The sequence below is a fragment of the Etheostoma cragini genome, chromosome 8 (assembly GCF_013103735.1).
Source record: "Etheostoma cragini isolate CJK2018 chromosome 8, CSU_Ecrag_1.0, whole genome shotgun sequence".
Taxonomy (NCBI): domain Eukaryota; kingdom Metazoa; phylum Chordata; class Actinopteri; order Perciformes; family Percidae; genus Etheostoma; species Etheostoma cragini.
In genome coordinates this window covers 9,249,273-9,271,971 of record NC_048414.1, presented here as the reverse complement: position 1 = coordinate 9,271,971, position 22,699 = coordinate 9,249,273, and the positions used below count along the sequence as shown (strand labels likewise).

General features: G+C 40.6%; 3 protein-coding genes across 7 annotated transcripts in view; 2 read left to right on the top strand and 1 right to left on the bottom strand.

The window, feature by feature from the left end:
* Positions 1-342: 342 nt before the first annotated feature.
* On the top strand, positions 343-7,780 carry fkbp4 (FKBP prolyl isomerase 4). Of its 4 annotated transcripts, none has more exons than XM_034878861.1 (12): positions 343-612; positions 1,271-1,415; positions 1,502-1,644; positions 2,128-2,248; positions 2,494-2,650; positions 2,983-3,073; positions 3,195-3,278; positions 3,376-3,561; positions 4,020-4,163; positions 6,488-6,583; positions 6,698-6,850; positions 7,011-7,780. In XM_034878861.1, exons 1-11 carry the CDS (start codon positions 514-516, stop codon positions 6,794-6,796), a joined length of 1,365 nt encoding a protein of 454 aa, XP_034734752.1. In that variant the 5' UTR covers positions 343-513; the 3' UTR covers positions 6,797-6,850; positions 7,011-7,780. The 4 variants fall into 4 exon arrangements, with proteins under 4 accessions (XP_034734752.1, XP_034734751.1, XP_034734754.1 ...); XM_034878860.1 differs by having other exon boundaries at positions 7,007-7,780; XM_034878863.1 differs by having other exon boundaries at positions 6,698-6,893; positions 7,059-7,780.
* Positions 7,781-11,866: 4,086 nt separating this feature from the next.
* The window catches only part of b4galnt3b (beta-1,4-N-acetyl-galactosaminyl transferase 3b), an 18,717-nt gene continuing 7,884 nt past the window's right edge, over positions 11,867-22,699 (top strand). The window contains exons 1-11 of the mRNA XM_034879826.1: positions 11,867-12,408; positions 15,333-15,388; positions 15,504-15,587; positions 18,423-18,518; positions 18,915-19,005; positions 19,113-19,213; positions 19,304-19,371; positions 20,923-21,001; positions 21,163-21,229; positions 21,475-21,609; positions 21,762-21,871. Of these exons, the coding sequence (XP_034735717.1) occupies positions 12,273-12,408; positions 15,333-15,388; positions 15,504-15,587; positions 18,423-18,518; positions 18,915-19,005; positions 19,113-19,213; positions 19,304-19,371; positions 20,923-21,001; positions 21,163-21,229; positions 21,475-21,609; positions 21,762-21,871 (1,023 nt within the window). The 5' untranslated portion in view covers positions 11,867-12,272. The remainder of the gene's footprint in view (positions 12,409-15,332; positions 15,389-15,503; positions 15,588-18,422; positions 18,519-18,914; positions 19,006-19,112; positions 19,214-19,303; positions 19,372-20,922; positions 21,002-21,162; positions 21,230-21,474; positions 21,610-21,761; positions 21,872-22,699) is intronic.
* miox (myo-inositol oxygenase) overlaps positions 18,067-22,699 on the bottom strand; it is a 31,806-nt gene continuing 27,173 nt past the window's right edge. For both annotated transcript variants that reach the window (XM_034879836.1, XM_034879837.1), the window contains 2 exons: positions 19,005-19,008; positions 18,067-18,077 (listed from right to left, as the gene is read on the bottom strand). The gene's annotated coding sequence lies outside the window, so the exon portion shown is untranslated. The remainder of the gene's footprint in view (positions 18,078-19,004; positions 19,009-22,699) is intronic.

The window sequence follows — 22,699 nt, the reverse complement described above, 5'->3', positions numbered from 1 at the left end:
ATTATCTACGTGAAGGCACACTATGTTGTAAATGATGCATTTGCTGCACTGCTCTTTGTTAGTGCACCGCCTTTCCGGGAGATGCGTATTTGGTATAACTAACGTCCATCAACGCGGGTTCAGTCCTCTATGTCTGGAAAATTCTCTGCCCTTCTTTAAGCGCTTGTTAGATGCCAGACTGCAAGACAACGTGGACTTGAAGTAACCTAACCGAAATCTTATATTTCACTCGTATAAAAGCGTGTCCGGTGCACAACGGTAGCACAGTCTCAGCGCAGCTAGTTGGAAACTGTGAAGTTAACGTGTATTTTATTGACAGTTGCATTTACGTTAAGTAAAGCTAACGAAAGCTTGAACCAACGTTTGTTATCCAGCTAGCCTCGACGTTGATCAGTACTTGCTGCACTTTGCGTGATTTGAGAAGTATTTAGTTAGCTTAGCCACCACTACTATTAGCCAGTGTTAGTTACAATTGTGGTGCAGTTCAGAAGAGTAGGAGCTGATATCTGCTACATGACAATGACTGCAGAGGAGCAGACAGGTGAAGGACAACACACCATCCCAATGGAGGGTGAGGACATTACACCAAAGAAAGACGGGGGTGTTTTAAAGGTAACGTTAAGTTATGTTTTGGTACTGTAGCTATATTAATCCAGCTAGCTGAGTGGTTAGCTAGCTGGCTGATTGTTGTTTATCTAGCTACGCATTCGGATAGGCTAACGTTAGCTGTTGTCAATAGCCTGTCGCGTTCACTGTTATTACAAAAACAGGGAATGCAAGCTGTAGATAACTCCGTAACGCTATTTATCTTGTTCCTACCATTGGTTTCATAGCTAACGTTAACTTCTTGCCAGAGTGTCAAAAACATGGATAATTTCAACCGTCCACATTTCTAGAAGGCTCTGAAGCAATGGGCACACTCACACACACTCACTCACTCTCGGTCGGTCACTCAAACACTCACACACATTTCTAGAAGGCTCTGAAGCAATGGACAGACTTACACACACACACACACACACACTCACACACTCACACTCTCACACTCTCACACTCTCTCTCTCTCTCTCTCTCTCTCACTCTCTGTCACTCAAACACTCACCTTAAGTCAGAAATATTTGACAGCTTTAATTACCTCTCATGATGCAAAGTACTTGACTGCAGAAATGTATGGAGCTGGCTTGGCATTTCTTTTGCTAAAATTACTTCTTTTTTTTTTAAACTCTTACTGTTTTCTGATAAATTCTCCTCATACTGTCTTTTCTCCCAGCTGGTGAAAAGGGAAGGCACAGGCACAGAGCTGCCTATGACCGGTGACAAAGTGTTTGTACATTATGTGGGCACACTTCTTGATGGATCTCATTTTGACTCAAGCAGGGATAGAGGAGAGAAGTTTTCCTTTGAGTTGGGCAAAGGTTGGTTTCATATCTAGCAGACATATAAGCAATCATCTGTCATTGTTCCACAGCCAGCGTTGGTAATCAGTTTTCTTTGTGTTTAGGTCAAGTTATAAAGGCATGGGACATTGGCGTTGCCACAATGAAAGTGGGGGAGCTGTGCCAGCTCATCTGTAAGCCGGAGTATGCTTATGGATCTGCAGGAAGTCCACCCAAGATACCACCCAATGCCACTCTTGTTTTTGAGGTAAGCATCAGTGATAACCAGTACCTTAAACCAGAGCTGGCCAATATATCAATGTTATATCCATATTGTGATATGAGACTAGATATCGTCTTTTTGATTTTGGATATCGAATATGGTTTAACTGGTGTCTTTCCCTGGTTTTAAAGGCTGCATGACAGTAAAGTGATGTCATTTTCTGAACTTACCAGACTGTTGTATCATTTGCCTTTACCCACTTAGTCATTATATCCACATTACTTATGATTACTTATCAAAAATCTCATTTCGTAAATGTTTTGTGAAATTACCAATAGTCAACACTAAAATATCACTGCGGTATTGATATTGAGGTATTTGGTCAAAAATATTGTGATATTTGAATTTCCCCATATCGCCCAGCCCTACTTAAAACTGTATTTCGTGGTGTGTGTATGGTTAAAATACTGTAAACCATGACCGTTTATGGGTGTTAGAATATTCATTTACACGTCTGCGCACTTGTAGGTGGAACTGTTTGAATTTCGAGGTGAGGACATAACTGATGAAGAGGATGGAGGAATCATCCATCGTATTATCACTAAAGGGCAGGGATATTCCAAGCCTAATGAAGGAGCTACTGTTGACGGTAACACATCCAGACATGGCTTTTTCTTTGCTAAAATTTAAGAAATGTACTTGCTTATAATATGCTGCTACATTTATAATAATGATTTTGATATAAACTAGATTTGAAATTGCATTGCTTGTCCTCGGCTGTCACTTTCCCTCAACTGTCTGTCTAATGCATGTTAACATCTTTGTGGCTAAATCAGTCTGATTTGGTCTGACTTGTAACACCAGCTAACCCCAGCATTTTTCAACCCCTTTCAGTAACTATGGAGGGTATCTGTGAGGGACGTGTATTTGACGAGAGAGAATTGAAGTTTGAGATTGGAGATGGAGAGGGTCTTGGCTTGCCAGTTGGAGTGGAGAAAGCTATTATGTCTATGGAGCAGGGAGAGGAGGCACTCTTCAATATTAAGCCTAAGTATGATCACATCGACTGACACCTAACTTAAAGTTTTGTGTTGTGATAGTTGTTTTTTATGTTTTCTTTTATCAGATCATCATCAGATCCTCTCTAAATGTTTTGTTCAAACAATTACAGTGCTTAGACTCATTGACTGAAATTTGGCCAACAAGCTCCAAAAGTTCTACGCAGTGATATGACAAAAACTGAAGAACTTCTGCTACCCAATCATCCAATCTCCTTGAGAAAATACAAAATCACACTCCAATGCTGTTTTAAGATAAACTGCAACCAATAATACAGCATTTATTTCAAACTTATTATTAATGGTATGTGTCTTTGATTTGTAGATATGGCTTTGGGAATGCAGGCAATGCAAAGTATAACATTCCTGCCGGAGCCACACTTCAGTACAAAATCAAGCTGACAGCCTTTGAGAAGGTAAACAAATCTTGCTGCTGAGTTGCAAACACAACTTGGCTTCATTTTGCCAATTACATGTAAGTTGTACAGCAATGTTTTTACCCTTTTAAGAAGTTATTGTGTGTTTGGTTTTCTGTAGGCTAAGGAATCATGGGAGATGAACACGGTAGAGAAGCTGGAACAGAGCAGCCTTGTCAAAGAAAAGGGAACACAGTATTTCAAGGTGAGCAGTGGGGTATTGATAAAGAACATAGCTATAAAGAGACTTTTTAAGACATACTTTTTCATATTTTCTAATGTACTGATTTCATGTGCTTCAGGAGGGAAAATACAAGCAGGCTTCAGTGCAGTACAAAAGGATTGTGTCATGGCTGGAACATGAATCAGGTTTGTCAGAGGAGGACGAGAAGAACGCAAAAGCATTGCGGCTAGCGGCTCATCTGAACTTGGCCATGTGCTTCATTAAGCTACAGGAGCCAAGCCAAGCCCTAGAAAATTGTGACAAGGTATTTACCATCTGTTTTTTACACATGTAACCAAAATGGAAGGAGTTCCTGTCTGTCTATCCTTCAATTCATACCTATAAGCCTTACCCATGAACTGTTAGCCCACTGTAACAGACAGTGTGATGGGTACAGCACAAAGTAAACAAGAGAGTGATAAAAAATGATATAACAGCCTAAATGTAATAGATAATGTGTAGATTCTTTTTTCCCATTTGGATAGTGCATTGAAGGAGGTTTATTGGAGATGGCCCAACTAACTTTTTGGATAAAAGCACATCTGGGGTGGAGGGGGAAATCAAAATATTTTTTTATTTTACTTAGTAACATTGTTCAGTTTTTGTTTTCTGTGATTGCCAAGAATTGGGAGAACAATTTTCAAAAACCAAAACATTTTCCACCCCTGCTGAGTGTGTGTGCCTTACTGTAAACCTGTGACTATGCTCTGTTGTTAATTTTAGGCTCTGGAGTTGGATGCATCTAATGAGAAGGCTTTGTTCCGAAGAGGAGAGGCACTGTTTGGTATGAAGGAATATGACAGAGCAAAAGATGACTTCCAGCAGGTTGTTCAACTGTATCCTGCCAACAAGGCTGCCAAGACCCAGGTATGTGTCTTTAAGGAAGATTTCAACTTCTTTCATAATGAGTTTGTTACAAATCCTAAAAAGGTTAAGATAGAAATGAATGTCCTTTTTGTAAAGTTAAGACTCATTTTGCTGTGAGATCTAGCTATATGTATTGTGCTATCATCAACAGTGAAACAGGCCCATGTTGCCATCTTAAGCCCCTTTCACACATGCACTTCAAACCTTTTAAAAATGTATCTAGACATTAACTGGCGAATCTGTATGTGAGAACGCAAATGTCCGAATCAGTTGGATTGGACATCAAATGGCTTGCCAGCTCCCTAGAACAAAGACTGATGTGTGATCTCAGATTGAGTAATCTCAGATCAAGCCCGTATTGTTCAAGAAGACGCAGACATCACGTCTCCGGCAGCTATGCAAAATGTATGCTGAATTGTCTATTTTACAAAAATCCAACTCTAATAGCCTGTGCTAGCTAGAAAAATGCAGTCTACTTTTTAACTGCTAGTTACACGCAAACGTTTGCTTATGCCAAAGCCTCCCAGATGGGTAAACTGGGACTCTGTTCCCTGCTTGAAGGTTAATGAGGGTTGGCTTTCGGTAAGAAACAAACTCTTAATTTGCATCACTACTAGCTAGTCCACTGGCCGGTCACATTTTTGGATGTAAACATCAAGGAAAAGGTGGAAAATATGAGGTCAATCTAACAAGACCATTTCATGACTACCGAGTAGCTCATCAGGACAGAGAAATCATTTGACCCGTCTCCTGCTGACCCTGCGGGACTGCATAGCCAGGTGAAGTTTGTAAACATTAACTTGAATTAATTGAACACAGATTGAGGTCTTCTCTGCTGGTCATCCTGCTAGCCAGTGTGCAGGTGTCGGACGGTGAGCTGGGTGGTCTCTGTGCCTGCAGGGCTTTTCCAGCAGGTTGTCCAGAGCTGTGGTGCCGAGACTTGCATGCGTGTATCGATGTGTAAATGTAGCCAGTCATTGTGCTGAGTGCTCACAACAAGCGAGGCGCGTTGATGATGTTTCTATAATGCAGCTTGCTAAACTGGAAGAAAACGATATCAGAGGGAAAGAAAGGGTGATTTACATAAAGATTTCAATGAAATTGTCTAACTGGCAAAATGTCAAAGTTTCAGGGAACTTCTTCTGGTAATAGCTGACTCTGAAATCATCAGATTTTAGGAACGGCAAGATACTTTTTTTTATGACCAAATTACAAACCAGCTATGACTTAGTTGTCTCCTGCGCGATCTACCCATAGACTGTTGCTGCTGCATTCATTTGCTCGGTGTGAAGCTACCAGTCGCGAACACTAAGTGGGTGGGAACATTTCATACAGTAACAAAGGCTAACGTTAAACATTCCTAGTTATCATTTATTGGTTTTTGAATATTTATATAATCGTGAACAGATAGGCTCTTCCTCGCACAAGGATTGTCATTCTTCTCCTGTGTGAATCCAGTGGGATAGTCACAGTTGCAAGACAAAACATCTAGAAGAATAGTGTTATTTTCCTTATGTGGGTTAAGAAGTAAAAGGTTATGTCAGCTTTGGGTTTCTTCAAAGATGTATATTCTTCAAGTGTAATGTAATTCCCAGTTTGGTTGGTACAGTTGGGTTAAATCACAAAAGTTATGGTGCCTTTGTTCAAGATGGGGAAAAACAATTTTAAATATTAAAACTGATAAAATTATAAAAATATATATATATTCTTTATTGCCCAGATCCAGGTTACTCAGCAATACAGTTCACTCACAACTTAAAACAACTTCTATTAACTCTGAGAATAAATCACATTGCATTTACTAATTAACTCACATCATGGGGCAGGCTACTTCTCCCAATACACATGTAGGCCTACAACCTAATTTGCATTTATATTTCATATTCAAATATTATTTTTTCTATAGGATATGTTCCTTTACATTGCAAGTGTTAACAAGTGAACAGAGGTAGAATCATATTTTGAGTGGAATTCCCTTTTTATCTTGTAATACCGTGATTAAATCTTATTTCATAGAGGTGGGTGATATGACCTATGTGTTAAGACATGGTGCGGCCTCTAGCTCACCCAGTAAGAGCGTCCGCCCCATGGTGGCCGAGTCCTGCAGCGGCCCGGGTTTGAATCCGATCTGCGTTCCTTTGCTGGGTGTCATCCCCCCATCTCTCTTCCCCTCTCATGTCTATCCACTGTCACTAAAAAAATAAAGGGAAAAGCCCCAAAGATAATCTTTAAGAAAAAATAATAATAATAATAATCTTAAGACATATCTTGTGATTGTATCTGTGTTATGGTTGTCTGACCACTCTTTCATTATGTTCTGTCAGGTGGGTCTTTGTCAGAAATGTATCAAGGAGCAGCACGAGAAGGACAAACGCATCTACGCCAACATGTTCCAGAAGTTTGCAGAGAGGGATTCAAAGGTGAAGGATTGTGTTTTCTAAAACCACCACACGAGGGGAGGAGATGCATGCTTTTAGATTGTCAAAGAGACGAACTGAAAAGTGAACTTGTTGTTTTTCTCTCCCCATCAACAGAAAGAAGCCAAGAAGGTGAAGAGTGAGAGCAAGGAGAACGTCAACGAGATGGATGTTGAGAATGAAGAAAAGGAAGTTGCGTGCGAAGCAAAGGCATAGATCAAGATGTGACTATGACGGTTTATCTAAACTTTAGACTTTTGTAACTTCAGCTGTGTGTGTGTGTGTGTGTGTGTGTGTGTGTGTGTGTGTGTGTGTGTGTGTGTGTGTGTGTGTGTGTGTGTGTGTGTGTGTGTGTGTGTGTGTGTGTGTGTGTGTGTGTGTGTGTGTGTGTGTGTGTGTGTGTGTGTGTGTGTGTGTGTGTGTGTGTGTGTGTGTGTGTGTGTGTGTGTGTGTGTGTGTGTGTGTGTGTGTGTGTGAGAATGAGAGCACTGACTTTGGGAGCGTCTTTGCTGGCTTTCTTTGTGTCTGGGCTTTTTGCTGTGGCAGCTTCCCGAGCGGGTGGGCCCTCTCCAGCTGACTGCACCAACCCCACCCCTGAACCCTTTCAACCCACAGCTTTGAACTGTGCATGTGTTTTTCACAGCGTTTTGGGTAGGGAAAAAGTGCATCCAAGTGTTAAGTGCAGAATTTCACCCGTCAAGGGCTAGACCATTCACCTTGCACTACCCTCTGTCCTTTACCCCTCCTCACATTTCATGCTATCCATCTTACACTCCTCTCACGGGCCTACTGATCAATTTCTGGATTTGTGATAGCTGTGTGCATAGATATGTGTCTGAACGTTAGAGTGACTGTGTCCCAAAGTACGTATGTAGCAGCACTGGATAGGTGACGTAATAAGACCTTAGCCTGGAATAGCTGTCAAACTTTGAGTTTCTCTCTCAATCAGACGGAGCTCCCCACGAGCCCACAGGGTACAGGACTGTTCACCTTTTACTTTGGAAATCTTGACTTTCTACGTTTTCTTTTTTTTTTCTTTTCAGTGTTATGCTTGTGACTTCTGTATTCTCAAAATGATGAATACAACCAATTACTTAACTGGAATATGTGCATTTTTAAGCAGCTATAAAGGACATTAATGAGTTTATCCTGGAGACAGTCAAGTTACAATTACATTTTAGTCTTAATTTACTGTAAAAAGTACATGTATGAACATGTGCGTCTATGGCTCATCAGATTGTTGGACGGTACGCCAGAATGTGAGCCTTCTACATTGTCAGTCAACAGCACCTGTAGAGGGGCAGAAACTTAACTGGGGACTAATTTAAAACCAGGCTGTGTGTTGAGTTTGTCTTTGTCTGTTGGAAGGGCCACTGCTAAGTCTGCCCTTACAGAGGGATGTAATAAACATAGCTACAACTTGATGGTGTGTGACTCTTCTGTTCCTCAAGGTTTTCAGTTACCATGCAGTTATTTTTTACCCTGTCCTGTCGCCTGCTCATAAATCAAATGTGTTTAGGACAAAAATTGTTTCTTTGATTATATGATGAAATGTGGGAACTTGTCAAATATAAGTTATATTATAATAATAATAATAATAATAATAACCAACTGATGGCAATTAATTCAGCTGAACTTTTACTCCATGATCTGGAGCTTATTCACTCTGTTATGCACATTGTTGTGCACTTGTTTTGATTGCTGGTTAAAATAATTAAGTAATAATATAATACATATATAGTATAAGCTCAGCCTGACCACCTTAAATACTAAGTTTTAAAATGACAATAAATTTGCAATAGTTATTTTAGACATTTTGAATAGGTTGAACAATTAGTTGTTGATTAATTGAATAGTTGATCAACAGAAATTTATTCATCAACAGTTTTGATTATAACGTGTTTCAAGCAAGACTGCTAGGGTGAATGTTTTTGTATGAACAGTAAATTGAACCTCTGGAGTTTGCACTGTTGTTTGAAAAAAGGAAATTACATCATAATGTAAGGAATTATATTTTAGAGGCTTTTGTGCCTTTTAAAAATGACCCTTATGTGAAATGTGTTTTCAAATGTGAATTAATAAGTATTGGACCCAGTGTGTACCTGCAGCAGTCAGGATGTCACAGTCTTCTTTTCCAAGGACAGACAACGTCTGATGTCTTATCTTCCAGCTCGCTCACAGGGACACCGGTGTCGGTTTACGGATGTAATCTCCGGTGTGATTACTGCCCAGCACCTCTTGTTCTCTACAGGTAAATGATAAAACAAAGTCAAGAAGCTATTCATTTTCTATTTACAGTATATAATTCATTGTAGGCTAGCTGTTTACTTATTGGAAGTGCTTACTTTTGCTGCTTCTATATTTTGTTTTGTGACATAGACAACTGGAAAGGGAGGACTTGCCTGAGGGTAGGTTTTTTGTCGCCCCAGAGCAGCTGGAGCCATCTTTGTTCTTTGTTTCCTTTCGTGACAGTAGACAAATACACCACAAGAGGGTGAAACCACAATCCTTCAAAGGTGAATCCACAATGGGATTTTTATTAGAGATGTTTCAGTGTGATTATGGAAAAAAACAAGGGATTTCCACCAAGATACCCAACAGGTTTAAACAACTGCCAACAAATTACCATTATATCCCTTTAGAGTTTATTTTTGGGCCATCTGTTCTGTAATTATTTAATTGCCTAATTATTTAATCACATGGATGATATGTTTTCAGGTTGTCCGTCTGTCTGTCTGTTCACCACAGTCTTGTGAACGTAATATCTCAGGAACCTCTGGTGGGAATTTCTTCAAATGTGGCAACAAAAATAAGTTTGCATAGACTCAAGGATGAATTGATTTGATTTTGGTGATCAAAGGTGATTGTGACCTCACTAAACACATTTTACAACATTTTTCTCTTCTTACTTTAATTATGACTATTTTACACGCAGTGACCAAGAAAGCTCGCCAGTGACCCAATTTCCTGAGAAAACCGAGGAAGTTTGGCATGAACACAAGCAGGTGCACCACGTAGAGCTCGCTGATGGACTGCATCACGGTCTGGTACAGAAACTGTACGACTCACAGCAGAGAGTGATTAAAGCAGCCCAGCTCATTACTGGCAACCATCTCCTGGCCATTCAGGACCGTTTCAACCTGCCGTGCCCGCGAAAGACACACAGCATCATCGAGGACCACCACAGCAACCAAGCATGCAGACTAGTCTCCCTGTTACAATCTGGCAGAAGATACAGTAGTAGGGCTGATCCAGAATGCTGCAGCGCGTGTTCTGACAAGAACTAAGAAAAGAGATCCTATTTCTCCTGGATTAGCTTCTCTGCACTGGCTTCCTGTAAAATACAGGACTGAATTTAAAATCCTTCTTCTGACTTACAAAGCTCTAAATGATCAAGCACCATCATAAGTTGAAGAGCTCATAGTACCTTATTGTCCCACTGGAGCACAGCGCTCCCAGAATGCAGAGTTAGTTGTTGTTCCTAGAGTCTCTAAAAGTAGAATAGCAGCCAGAGCCTTCAGCTATCAGGCTATATATGATCAATGATATAATCAAAGTAAAGGGAGACAGGCCAGTATAGCCCAATCCGGAAGGGGAGAGTTCTAGCCCGACCAGGCTCCTCTCCTTATCCTTTCTCTCTTAATTATGCTGTTATAGTTTTAGACTGCTGGGGGACTTCCTTCCTTTGACACACTGAGCTCCTCTCTCCTCTCTCTTTCCATATGTGTGCATCCTTGTCCCAGAAATGCTTGTTACTAACTTATCTTATTCCCCGCAATCCTTAAGTCTTTTTTCGCCCAGCGTGTTTCCTTGAATTAGGGTGGCACCTAAATCATGGTTGCAGCTATCCCACTAGTCCTGCTCGGCACCCTGTTACAGCCTGCTACTCTCTGCAGTGTCCTGCTACGTCCTGCTATGCTCTGCTGTGCCCCGCTACGCCCTGTAACGCCCTGCAGGGCCTTGTTATGCCATGAACTACTACAACTACTAATTCTAGTCATAGTTCCATTATTTTGAATTGAACCTTATTCCAGTTCACATTAGGAATTTTAAAACCTACGCTTTTTTTAAATTTTAATTAAATAAGTGGCTAACAGGTAATCTGGACTGTTTACATGTAGGCACTAAATCTAGCTTCTATCATGTCTTTCCTGTCCTGCCTGTTTGTGCCACGTGTGCCATGCCTATGTGGTTGCCAGGCACATTTATTTGTTTACAATAAATAAATAATAAATAAACTTGTTTGTTGTCCTAGCTATGTGGTATTTGTTTTTTTTTTACAGTTATACAGTTGGGTTAAACCTATATGTACTATTATAATCCTTTATCTTTTTAGGTGTGACATTGTACGACCTGTCCAGGGACAGCAGATGTAAAATAGCCTTACAGGGTAATTCTTGCACACTTTACAATTACAGGCTCATAAACTCTATATTCCACATCACATAACTGCTTTCCTGCTGTTTAGGCTACTATTTACCTTACTCACATGACTGCTGTTATTAAGCCACACACAATCCTCTTTTTCATGCATGTCGGCGCACGTCATTCAAAGCTCCAAATTCCTCCATGGCCCTATACACATTAATATTTATCACATTATCTCACATCCCAATCTTACTCTTGTGACGTGTACATGACTTTGGAATAATATTGCCTCTTCCTTTCACACAAAGTCCTCATTTCCATAGATATAACGTTATAGTGTTGTATTTTATTTTAATGTCACATTTTATTTCAAATTGTATTGATTGTCATTATTTTATTTTCATTTAATCCACCTTTTGTTAACTACATAAAACTCGAATGTAAGTCTACTTACTGTTGCTTGGCTACAGGCTATAGAGCGTGTTGGTAAAAACTTTAAAGGAAAAGTCACTAAAAGAATTATTTTTAAATCTGACTACTACCTGGCACAGGTAAATCCTATGATACACGATGGTGGCTGGCAGTGCCCATGTTCACTCCCCTCTCAAAGCGACTGGTGTCAACCTGTTGACAAACGAAACGTGTTTCCGGTATCCTATTTCAAAATAAACCACCAGTGACACGCATGTTAAGGTGTTAAACAGGGAACTAAAACAATTATAAAATTAGACATAGTATTGATTATATACAGTGAAATGATGATATTGAATCACGACTTTACGTGCGTGCACGTATCAATGATTTTTAATTCGCCACTGTAACACAAGTATGCTTTTATTTTGAAGGTACAACGGTCTCTGTTCCGATCTTTTCAGGCGTCTTTTGTCTGCCCCGGCGACTGTATACATTCTGGTCTGCCCTCATGAAGTTGTGCGGAGGAAAGTTGGTGTGAGATTTCACAGTTCGCTTAGTTGTTTGTGCGGCTTTCGTGTTCACTGAAATGCTGAACTAGCCGGAGCAAAGGTTAGGACGGCGGCGCTACGCAAGAACAAGCAGCACGAAGTCCCCTTGAACGTTTTAGATGATCGAGAGTGCTCAGTGTAGATTACCGGCTAACCCAAGTCATGGTGGGATTTTTCACGGCATGAGAGTCACCAGGGGCTGCGCGCACCGGGGATATCCAGGGTGCCGGTAGTGCGCACCCACTGGAGCACCGGTGAGGGGCAGACGGACGGACTCGCGGTAGAGTCGGTCCCCCCCTGATGACAAAGTGGGTGACCCGACCGATGAATTACTCGGGAGGAGCTTTCGCCCGAGAGCCAAGATGATTGTGGCGTTTTTCCCCTTGAAGAAGCTGAGGCGCAACAGCAAATATCTTCTGTTCGCGGCGATTGTGCTGGTCGGAGTTTTGGCCGTCTATCATGAGATGGTTGCTGCAAAAGCATGGAGCAGTGAGACCAGTAAGTCTGTGGTTGCCAGTCCGAAAACTGATACACACATATGTTAAAGTAATGCATCATTTAGATAGACTGTGTGGTTAGATCTAAACAACCTGTAACTAGCCTTCAAGTAAAAAGCATGCTATAAGAATGCAGAAGGATTTGGCCAATAGGTTAAAATTGTGCAACATCCAAAGAAACGGTAACAATAACTTCCTTATGTTACTTAAGATGTTCACCTATTGTTGAGACAACATTGCTGTCACTCAGTTCCTTGACTTATTTTTTGAACCGATTTTTTAGCAGTGTTGTGGACTGCATTATGTACAAAGCTGTTTTCTGATATTTTTCCACTTCATTTCTAAGGAGCACAAGTTAAAAAAAATATATGCAAAAAAATGCAAGTAATTTCCACGCAACAAAATGCAGTGCCATAAATGCTGTGTGGTGTCGCCAAGACAATTTTTCATGATGTGGACAATAAAGTTGTTAACATTTGAAATTTCACAAAAGTACTAGCCTATTTATTGCAGGAACGTTGTGATGGATTACAATTTTATTATTTTTCACTAATTGTATGTTGGATTGCATAAGGTAGGTAGGTGTTTTTAGATAACTGCAAATGTAATATGGGGGATGGGGAGGTCAGATTGTAGGTTTACACTCAAGAGGAAGCCCGCCTCTCACTGGGTAATCAAACTTCCTGCCCTTTGCATTATTTACACCTCAGCCTACCTACCTTCTGTTGTATTGCACTCACACCCAAGTATAACATCAGGGTTTCATCACCCTGGCATGGATAGAGATGAAAACAGGGAAAATAGTCAGGTTGGTGTCTGGGTACGAGAGAGAAGTAACAACAATTGAAGTGAATGAACACTTTTAACACAGTCTGACGTGTAAATGCATGCCTAAAGAGAGCTACATTACAGGGAGGGCTCGTCTATCTACACATTCCTGGGCCGTAGCCCCCTCAACACAGTGGGGACTTCTGTCAAGGGAAGAACCCCAAATAATCTTCACTCAGAGCTGAAAGAGCAATGTGAAGAGCTAAACGTGTAATAGAAGTATGACACATTGGACACGTAAGAATACACTGTCAGCATGTCTCAAGTGTTTGTGGTGACAAATGTGTCAAAAAGTGAATTAGACATGTATGTATGCCAAGTGTGAAAGCTAGTTGGATTACACATAGTCAATAAGGTGGCATAAGCTTCTTTTTAATGATAATCTACAATCACCATGTGGGAATCTTTTTATATAAACACGAGAAACAAAATTCAAAAGGAGCATAAAAGGGAGTGAAAGTAAATACATTTTTCCGTCATAACACTACAGTATAAAAAGAACAAAATTCCTAGTCTTTATTCCGTTCTCTTGGACTCAGTGAGTCCAGTTGTTCCGGTTTCCTCCTGTGCTGCAGAGCAGAAACATGTTCATCACCTACAAACTGCAAAAAAGAGAGAGGAGAAGAAGAAGAGAAGAAACTGAAAGATTAACACTGTCGGCACAGGTTACCACAGGAGTGCTGTTAGGCTCGGCTCTGCTGATGGGCCTTTAAGGGACGGCTTGTTTTTCCCACATGTAGGTCACACAGGCACTTAAGAACATACAGTAGATAACGTCTGAAGAGCTTCAGTTAATAAATGTCCCAATAGAGAAATGGCTGCCTGTGTGGGCAGGTGACATTTTTTACGTGGTGATCCGTTCTGCTGGGCTCGTTTCCCATGTTTTTGAATAATCCTTTGCTGTATAAGAAGCCATAGTAGTTGAGTTAATGTTAATAAGTACTTTACGCCAGCCCGTCTCTAATGCTTCCTGTGAAAAATCATTGGCATTACAATTACATTGCAGTCTACATCCAAGTGCAACAGTGTTCGTCTAAAATTCTTCTAACTCAAACAAATTTTCCGGTAGAAATATCTATGTGACTGCTTCAGAAGATTAGCTCTGCCAAAATAGACAGAGTACACCAAAATGTCACATTAATACAATAGCCACAGAACAAATCTTCAGTCTCTTTGTTATTTAGAATGACATTTTTGTTCCCCTTTTGAAGGCTGAAAGCCTGTAAAGCCCGGCCGCAATTTCTTTTTATTAACTGAAACATTTCAGCTTTGCATTTCACCGTACAATGCACCGACTGTCATTTTGAAATGATTGAATTTGATGACAGAATAAGAAAAAATTTAATTAAACCAATGCTGTGGTGAATATTCGGACAAAAAAAAAACTTAAGAAGGAGAAGGGAAGGTAGGAAGACTGGATGAGTCCAGATGAAGATAAAAAAATAATCCTCTCTTGCTTTTCTTAACCGCCACTCTAGAATTAAGTGTGCGGCCAAAATTGGTCCACATGTTTCAAGGGTGTGTCTTTGGAGATCTCCACCCTGGTGATAATGACAGATGCAGAGTCCACAGGGACTGTAATCCTAATTCACTCGCTGACACCACAAGGTCATAAAGAAAAATACACTACTCCTTTTAAAATACACACTGACACTACCCTATAATTTGAAAGATGACAGAAGAAGTTAGAAGGGATAACATTTCTGCATCTGCTATGCCAGAGTGCCAGAGACGTTTGCCAACACACGAGTGCCATAGCATTGAAAGCTGTGAGGGAAATGAGCTACATTCGTTGGTTATCAGCATTGAATTGGAACAGGTGGTGGGTTGGACTCCGTTGGGACACTGGGCTCCATTGTTTGTGCAACACAAGCCAACAAGAATGGGATAAAAAAGCATGTATAAGAAAATCTGGAGATCTGGTAGCACCAGCATGACATGACGTGTTATAAAGGGATTGAGCCACATGCTGTTACTTGATTAGAATACATTTGAATAAACAGAAGAGACCTTGTGACCTTGAGACAATGTTGCCTCATCTGTCACCTTTGAGGCATATTTGCCTGTCGGCTGATTTGTTTCCACCTACTTTCTCAGGTATGAATCCTAACGCTGACGGTGGCAGCTGGAGGAGAGCCGTGCTTGACGAAAGGGTAAGGATGCTACGTGGAAAAAGAAGTGGTGATAGAAGATATGGCAATATAAGGGTGTGTGTGGTTGTGCAGGTAGGGGCGGAGCAAACCATGATAAGACTTTGTGTTTTTATAGGTCAGAAGGGACAATCAACCAATCCCAGTGGAGGATTCAGTTAATTGGAGGTCCAGCTTCACTCCACAAACCTGGAAAGCAGAGGTGTGTTTGTGTGTGTTCACAGTTCCCATGCGCCTAAACACTCATTCACACTCCTTTTGAACTTTGAATAACCTGCCCAGGCCTGCCCAAATCCCTCCCACCTCTGTTTATTTTCCTGTGTTTACAGTATGTTTCCTGCAGCAATCTGCTTCTGCAGCTCCTCCATTGCTCTGTCATCATTGTTTTTCCTTTATTAAAGGTGCCGTGCCACACGTACTTTATTACTTTATGGTAATGTCTGAAGTACCGCGGACTTTGTAACATTTTTGGTGTAAAAAAATGCCTTGGTTACTTTGTCTCAAGCCATTGTAGTGTGGCATAGAAAGCCTGCAGGGAGACTTAGCTTAATTTGTGCCAGTTGTCATTAATATTCAAAGAGTTGCTTGACTCTGTTTGGGTAACAGCTAGCCAATGAGAGTCTGGCTATCAGCATCCTTTACCCAGCACCACTGGGAGAACTCATGAATAATAATTAGCTCAGGCCACATGACGTCAAACTGACCGGCTTTTGTAATTGGCCTGAATTCTCCGCTTATTTCTTTTCAGTGACTAGAGCTGACAGAGGAGGTAGCAGTTCATTTTCACATTCACAACATAACACAAACACATATGGACCTAACATATTGAAAAAAAAAAAAATACAAGTAAAAACTGTTTTGTGTGGCAGGGCACCTTTAAGCAGCGCTGTACTTTGGCTAGTTGCTTGTACCCGACGTTTCATGTTTGGGGAAAGCTCATGTGTGTCTCGCTCTACTATAATTATTTTTTTTACTTTCATTTCCAGAAAATACCATCACAGTTTTTCAAAGTCTTCAAATTTCCAAATCCAAACCTAAAGCTATTCAGTTTAAAAAGAAAAGCTCCAATTTTTCACAACTGTTTTTCTTTGTAAAGATTATTTTTGGGGAATTTATAGGCCTTTAAGGACAGGACAGCGGAAGAAATGAAAGTGGAAAGAGAGAAAGGGAACGGCATGCAGCAAAGGGCTGCAGGTCGGAGTCAAACCCAGGCCCACTGCGACAAGGAGTAATCCTCTATATGTGGGCGCCCGCTCTACCAACTGAGCTATCCGAGCGCCCATTCTTCACAACTGTGAAGCTGTAACCAGTAGGTACAACAATGACAGTTTAAAAGACCATTAAATGTCACGGCTTTAACATTCAGCTTTAACTGCTGTTTGGAAGGGAAGGGAAGAGGGTGCAGCCTAGCCAAGCTTGAATTATTATTACTAGTATTTGTTTTTTAGTTTGACAGCATACGGGCTCCCCGGACTCCTAGTCAAGTGGCCTCTGATCACAGACATGAAAACAGAGGGAACGAGGCTTGGTGAGTAATTGCAGCACTGAGCCTTTGGAGCCTGGGTCTCGTCAACCTTTAACTAAACTGCCGATGACAGCAGAGCGTTTAACTTGACCACTAATGAAATTTGATGAACTATGGGACTGGTAACACTGAGACTTTGGCTCTTTACCTGCATCCTTTTGCCTCTGTGCTGGAGCGGTACCCTCATATCCGATGACATGGTTCTTTAACAGATGTCATAGAGGTGTATGTTTACAGGACATTTTGGCCTCTCCTGAATCTCAACTGCTTCTTTTTTTACGTGTGTGTGTCCTGCAGACTTTCATCGAAGTGATTGGAGGTGGGGGAATAGCAATTTCACAGCTATTTCCATTTTCAAACAATTCCTGTGATCCACCCCTTTTACCTCTGTATAAATATATCTTACTTAAAAGATCCACTTACCCAAATAACAAATAAAACACAATTACTCAATTAAAGGGGACATATCATGAAAAACTCCCTTTTTCAGTGCTTGTGCACATACATTTTGCCATCTGGAGTGGTTGAAATAAGACAACCCAGTCAGTTTTGATGCTAGATGCCTAGATCAGAAAACATGGGATTCAACAAGCCATTCAGATTTGGTTCCCTTTCCTATATCACATGCAGGCCCATTGGAATATACCGCCCCACCATCTGAGTATCTCCACCCAGGGCTTGAGAACTATCTTTGCAAAGGTGCTCCATATTTGTCTTGCAAATCAGTCTGAGCCGATTGGAGGTTTTAAAGAGACAGGTGCTAAAACACCTGACACGTTTCAGACAGAAGGTGAAGCGTGAACACAGGTATATTCTGACAAACAATATGAGAAAAAATAGTGTTTTGTGAACATAAAACATGGAAACATGATCTAGTAAAAAAAAACAAAATGCAAGTATGAACCTAACAATGAGCAAGATATGTCTCTAGTGTTTTACAGCTTTGCAAATAGTTTTGTCATTTGCAAAGATTGTGAGATAATGGAGGTTTTTGTCACCACCCTAATTAAAACAAACAGAAAAATCGCATTAATAAACTTCTATCACAATCAAATCTGTGGATCATTCCAGAACACTGGATTTCTGTGAAGTGATTCGTAACGTAATTTGATAAAGCTTGAGCACCACAAATGAAATTCCATTCACCTCCATATAATTAGGGTAAGGCTAGAAATCTTGGAGCTGGGTAGTTTAAAACCTGAGCAAATACATAAAACCAAAACTAGGTGCCTTGCTAGATACCACAAGAGGTAATGTATTGTAATTTGAACCGACTTTTTAAATAAGACGTGTCCGTACGCAGGACGTGGAGTGGATTGTTGGAATTGGGTGACAGTTGAAAGCAGTAGTCCTGTCATTGTATTGTCAAGTGGTATTTAAGGAGGTCTGTATTTGCTGGTTTTAGTTTGCAAAGTACTAAGGCCAGATGGTGAATTGTCCCGCTGCTGACTGACCGCAGCAAAAATACCAGTGTGTTCCTATCATTGTCCTCACCCTCTTTTCTTTCTGCAGTATAAGGGACAGGCCAACCTGCACGTCTTTGAGGACTGGTGTGGCAGTTCTACAGCTGACCTCTACAAGAACCTGCACTACCCGCTGTATCCTCATGTGAGTCAAACCCAAATGTTCTCATTTCACTCACTTCCCGTTAATCATGGGTAACTGATGGCTCTAGGATTGGTAATGTTGGTCGGCCCACCATTTCTTTTCCCAGCAACTATTGGATGGATTGCCATGAAATGTTGTACAGGCATTCGTGGTGCAAAGACATTCCAGCACACACTCTGACACAACTGCAGTCAAACACACACACACACACACACACACACACACACACACACACACACACAAACACACAAACACACAAACACGCACACGGTTGTCACTCAGAGGTGCATTCTACATCCACGTGCTAGATCCTCATGTCCTTGGGCTTAAGATGTAGTCTTACTTTGAGTAAACATTGTAACTGATTCTCAGTGTTTCCCTTCCTCGCTCTTTCAGTCCAGGACTACAGTGCAGAAACTGGCTATCTCTCCTCAATGGACAAACTACGGGCTCAGAATATTTGGATATCTACATCCATATGCTGACGGTACAGCAAATACTTTTTACCTGTCTGTTACTGAGTGCACACATGCAATACATCTCACTCAATCGGTCTCTTTATCTCACAACTCCTTTTTTCTGCCTGTCTCTCAGGAGAGTTTGTGTTTGCTTTGAGCTCTGATGACAACTCTGAATTGTGGCTCAGCACAGATGACTCTCCCCTTAACTTGCATATATTGGCATGGGTTGGAAAGGTTTGCACATCTGTCATCTTCTCAAGTTGCATGACCTTATACATAATACTCTCTGTGATATGTGTTTACATGTGGCCTTTCTTTTTGTAGACTGGCACAGAATGGACAGCCCCGGGAGAGTTTGAGAAGTATGCCAGTCAGACCTCTAAACCAGTTTGGTGAGTTCACATCTGCTGTCCACTATGTGGGTAGACATTGTGTGTGTGTGTGTGTGTGTGTGTGTGTGTGTGTGTGTGTGTGTGTGTGTGTGTGTGTGTGTGTGTGTGTGTGTGTGTGTGTGTGTGTGTGTGTGTGTGTGTGTGTGTGTGTGTGTGTGTGTGTGTGTGTGTGTGTGTGTGTGTGTGTGTAAATATATATACTGGATGTTATTAGTAACACAGCCACTTGGCATTTAGCTGACTGGCTAACACTGGTAGATTTACAGACATGTTGATTAATGTGTATTGGTCAAATAAATAAATATTAAATCTTACTGAGTAGAGCTCAGTAATTAACCCAGTCTTTTTGCCTGGTGAAAAAAAACTCGGTTTTTGGACCAACTTGAAAAGCTTACGTATTTCTTCGTAACATCAGTGCTGCATCAGGACTGTGTGTGAGTGGTTCAATCAGATTTAACTACATGTGGCATCTGCCCCAGCAACATAAGAACAAAAAGAAAATTAACTGTTGAAATTCTAATCGGTGCACCATTGTATGGGATGTCACCTTTGTCCTACACTTCAAACCCATGAACGGAAAGCATATGAACAAAACAGACCAAAATCTCTAAGTCAAAATATCCCAAACTTTCCAAACTCTAGCAACAAAAAAAATGACTCACACAAGGAAAAGTCAGGATATCATAAACTCTGCTGCAACATTATTGTCAATTCTTTTTTTTCATCTGTCTCTTACAAGTCCCCTACGTTTTATAGAAGTGCACCACCTAATTCCAGGAATACCTTTTTAATCACATGAAACCAATGCATGAACATAGGCATGTCTGAACTAAGAACCACAGCATGAGCATTTCAATGTAAACATGTATATGAAGACAGAGTTGGTAATTCGGTAAAACTCAACATTTCTGTAATGGCTTAAGGTGCTGGAAAAAATTACTACAAATTCTAGTTATAAAATTATGTGTGGGCTACGGTTAACTGTAACTTGGCAGGAAGTTTAGTTGGCTACATAATGTAGACCGCAGTTGACACGAACATGAGAAAATGTAAATATCAGCAATTCTGTTCAACGCTTAGTTTAGTTTTATATGACTGTTAGCCTAATTTGTAATGGTTTTTTTGGATTTTAAAAAGTGTGTTTGAATAGTTTCAGTTTCAATGAAATGAGTCAATATTTGCAGGAATATATTCAGATAAAAAAACAGTATATTACCAACAATGAAACTAAAAAAAAAATATATATATATACATATATATATATATATATATATATCTGCTTGATCAACCGCAAGAGGGGACCTTTTGAGATTTACCAAGCATTATGTTTTTTTTTTAAATTAAGAACAAAGAGACAGCCACTGTATGTGGTCAAGTCAATTTTATTTAAAAAACCCAATATCACAAATTTGATTTGGATGAGGAAAAACTCCACCAAGAAAAACGTTTAAAAGGGGGAAAATGGAAGATCAGTGAAGCAAGCCATGACCTATGCACGTCCTGTGCTTAAAGCCACATGTTTGTATTTCTATTTTTTTCACTGTCTGACAGGCTGTCTGCTCAGAGGAGGTACTTTTTTGAAGTCATTCACAAGCAAAACGACAGAGGGACTGACCATGTGGAGGTGGCAGTAAGTAGTTGGACTCAGCCGTCAAAGACAAGTCCCCTTCTGTATTCTTTTGTCTCGCTTCATTGGTTCCAACTCTCATGTCAGGTCTGTGCTCGTGTTCATGTGCAATGTGAGTAATAAAGTGAAGAGACATGCAGTTCTTTGTGTTGGTTTTCACACAGTGGCAGCTCTTGGACCAAGGCTTTAGTTTCCAGGTTATTGAATCCAACCACATCTCCCTCTATGTTAGTAAGTACACAAAAACCCACACATCATTCCTGCTTCTTAAAAAAAGCATCACTCAGGGAATCTTTATTGGTCTAGAGTTCAGGATGAATCAACATCACAGTGTTTCATAATCCAAAATGGTTTGCCGTTTTTTTTCTGCAAAGATGCTCAATTATGCATATAAAGTCAGTGGAACAATTGTTATTGTTGTTGAACAATAAATACAAAGCGCTGCATTACCAATGTCCTGTGGCTTTGTCCCACAGACGAGTCGGCTTTGCTAATGAGTGATGTAGCCCACATACCACAGACGACTGCAAGCCACCAGCACACCCCCACAAAACAGCAGAATGTTGCAGCAGACATGCTGAGGGATGACCCGCGAGACACTCTGTACCAAGGTGAGAGACATCTCTCTGTTGCCCTATTTCTTTGTAACAGATGAATCACCTCATCCTCTGTTTCCTACCATCTTCTGCAAGTATTGTGCAACTTATTTCCTTCCAATCAATGTATATATAATCTTATCTCACGTCTGTGTAATTGTTTGCAGTGCCTTTGATAAACGGCAAGTTCCTACAAGATGTCCTGCCTGACTGCTCGTATAAACCCAGCTACACAATAAAAGACTTTCCTCTCCTCCGCTACCAAGGACTGCAGTTTGTATGTATTTATGTAGTTTGTTAATTTCACTTACATTTTTGCTGGTTAAGCTCCAGCCCACATTATTCTTCAGAGCTCATCATTCACACACAACAGGCTCTGAATACAGTGTTGGGATAACACCGTGGAAGCAATTATTCTTGTTTATGTTGCTCTAGAGTGACACAAGAAGCTTTTCCATCTTTCATGGACCGCTATTATTTGGTTTTTAAATGTGGGCTTGTTGTGCTGAGCAGTGTTCTAATCAGCAAGAATCTAAATTATGCCAGCGTACATAATGTCCTCTGAGGACCAATTTAAAGAGGATCAAGACATTCTGCACCAATCATCAAAACATTTAGTAGCACAGCTTCTGACTTCACTCAGTTAAATATACAAATCTCAATCTCATTATTTGTAACTTTGTGCTGACTACCTGAAGTGTTGGTTTCCCAGCAACTTCCTAGTGACAACAAAACCCCATGATGTCACACATGTCTGCGCATAACCCCCCCCCCCCAAGACAACATGTTGTTTTTTACACATTTTTTTGTGTGGATTAAATAACCCCAAAGAGTTATAAAGAGTTTTATTAGTGACCTTCAGAAGATAAAAAATTGTTCTACCTTTGGACACAGCCATTCTGGCTGTTTCACCGTGTTTCAAATATTTATGTTAAGCTAAGGTAGTAGGCTGTTAGACTATTTTAGTATCCATCTTACTTCACATCACTTCTGAAATCTGGTATACGTCCAAAAAAAACATGCATGGTGTTTGTTTGATTTTTGAATCCCAGCTCTGCACACACCTGTCGGATCCCTGTGCATGGGGGGGGGGGGGGGGGGGGGG

Excerpts from the sequence above, each read along its gene's own strand:
- fkbp4 (XM_034878861.1), top strand. The coding sequence starts at position 514 with ATGACAATGACTGCAGAGGAGCAGACAGGTGAAGGACAACACACCATC. Across the intron at positions 3,074-3,194 it reads AGCTGACAGCCTTTGAGAAG|GCTAAGGAATCATGGGAGAT; the intron begins GTAAACAAATCT and ends GGTTTTCTGTAG. Across the intron at positions 4,164-6,487 it reads ACAAGGCTGCCAAGACCCAG|GTGGGTCTTTGTCAGAAATG; the intron begins GTATGTGTCTTT and ends ATGTTCTGTCAG.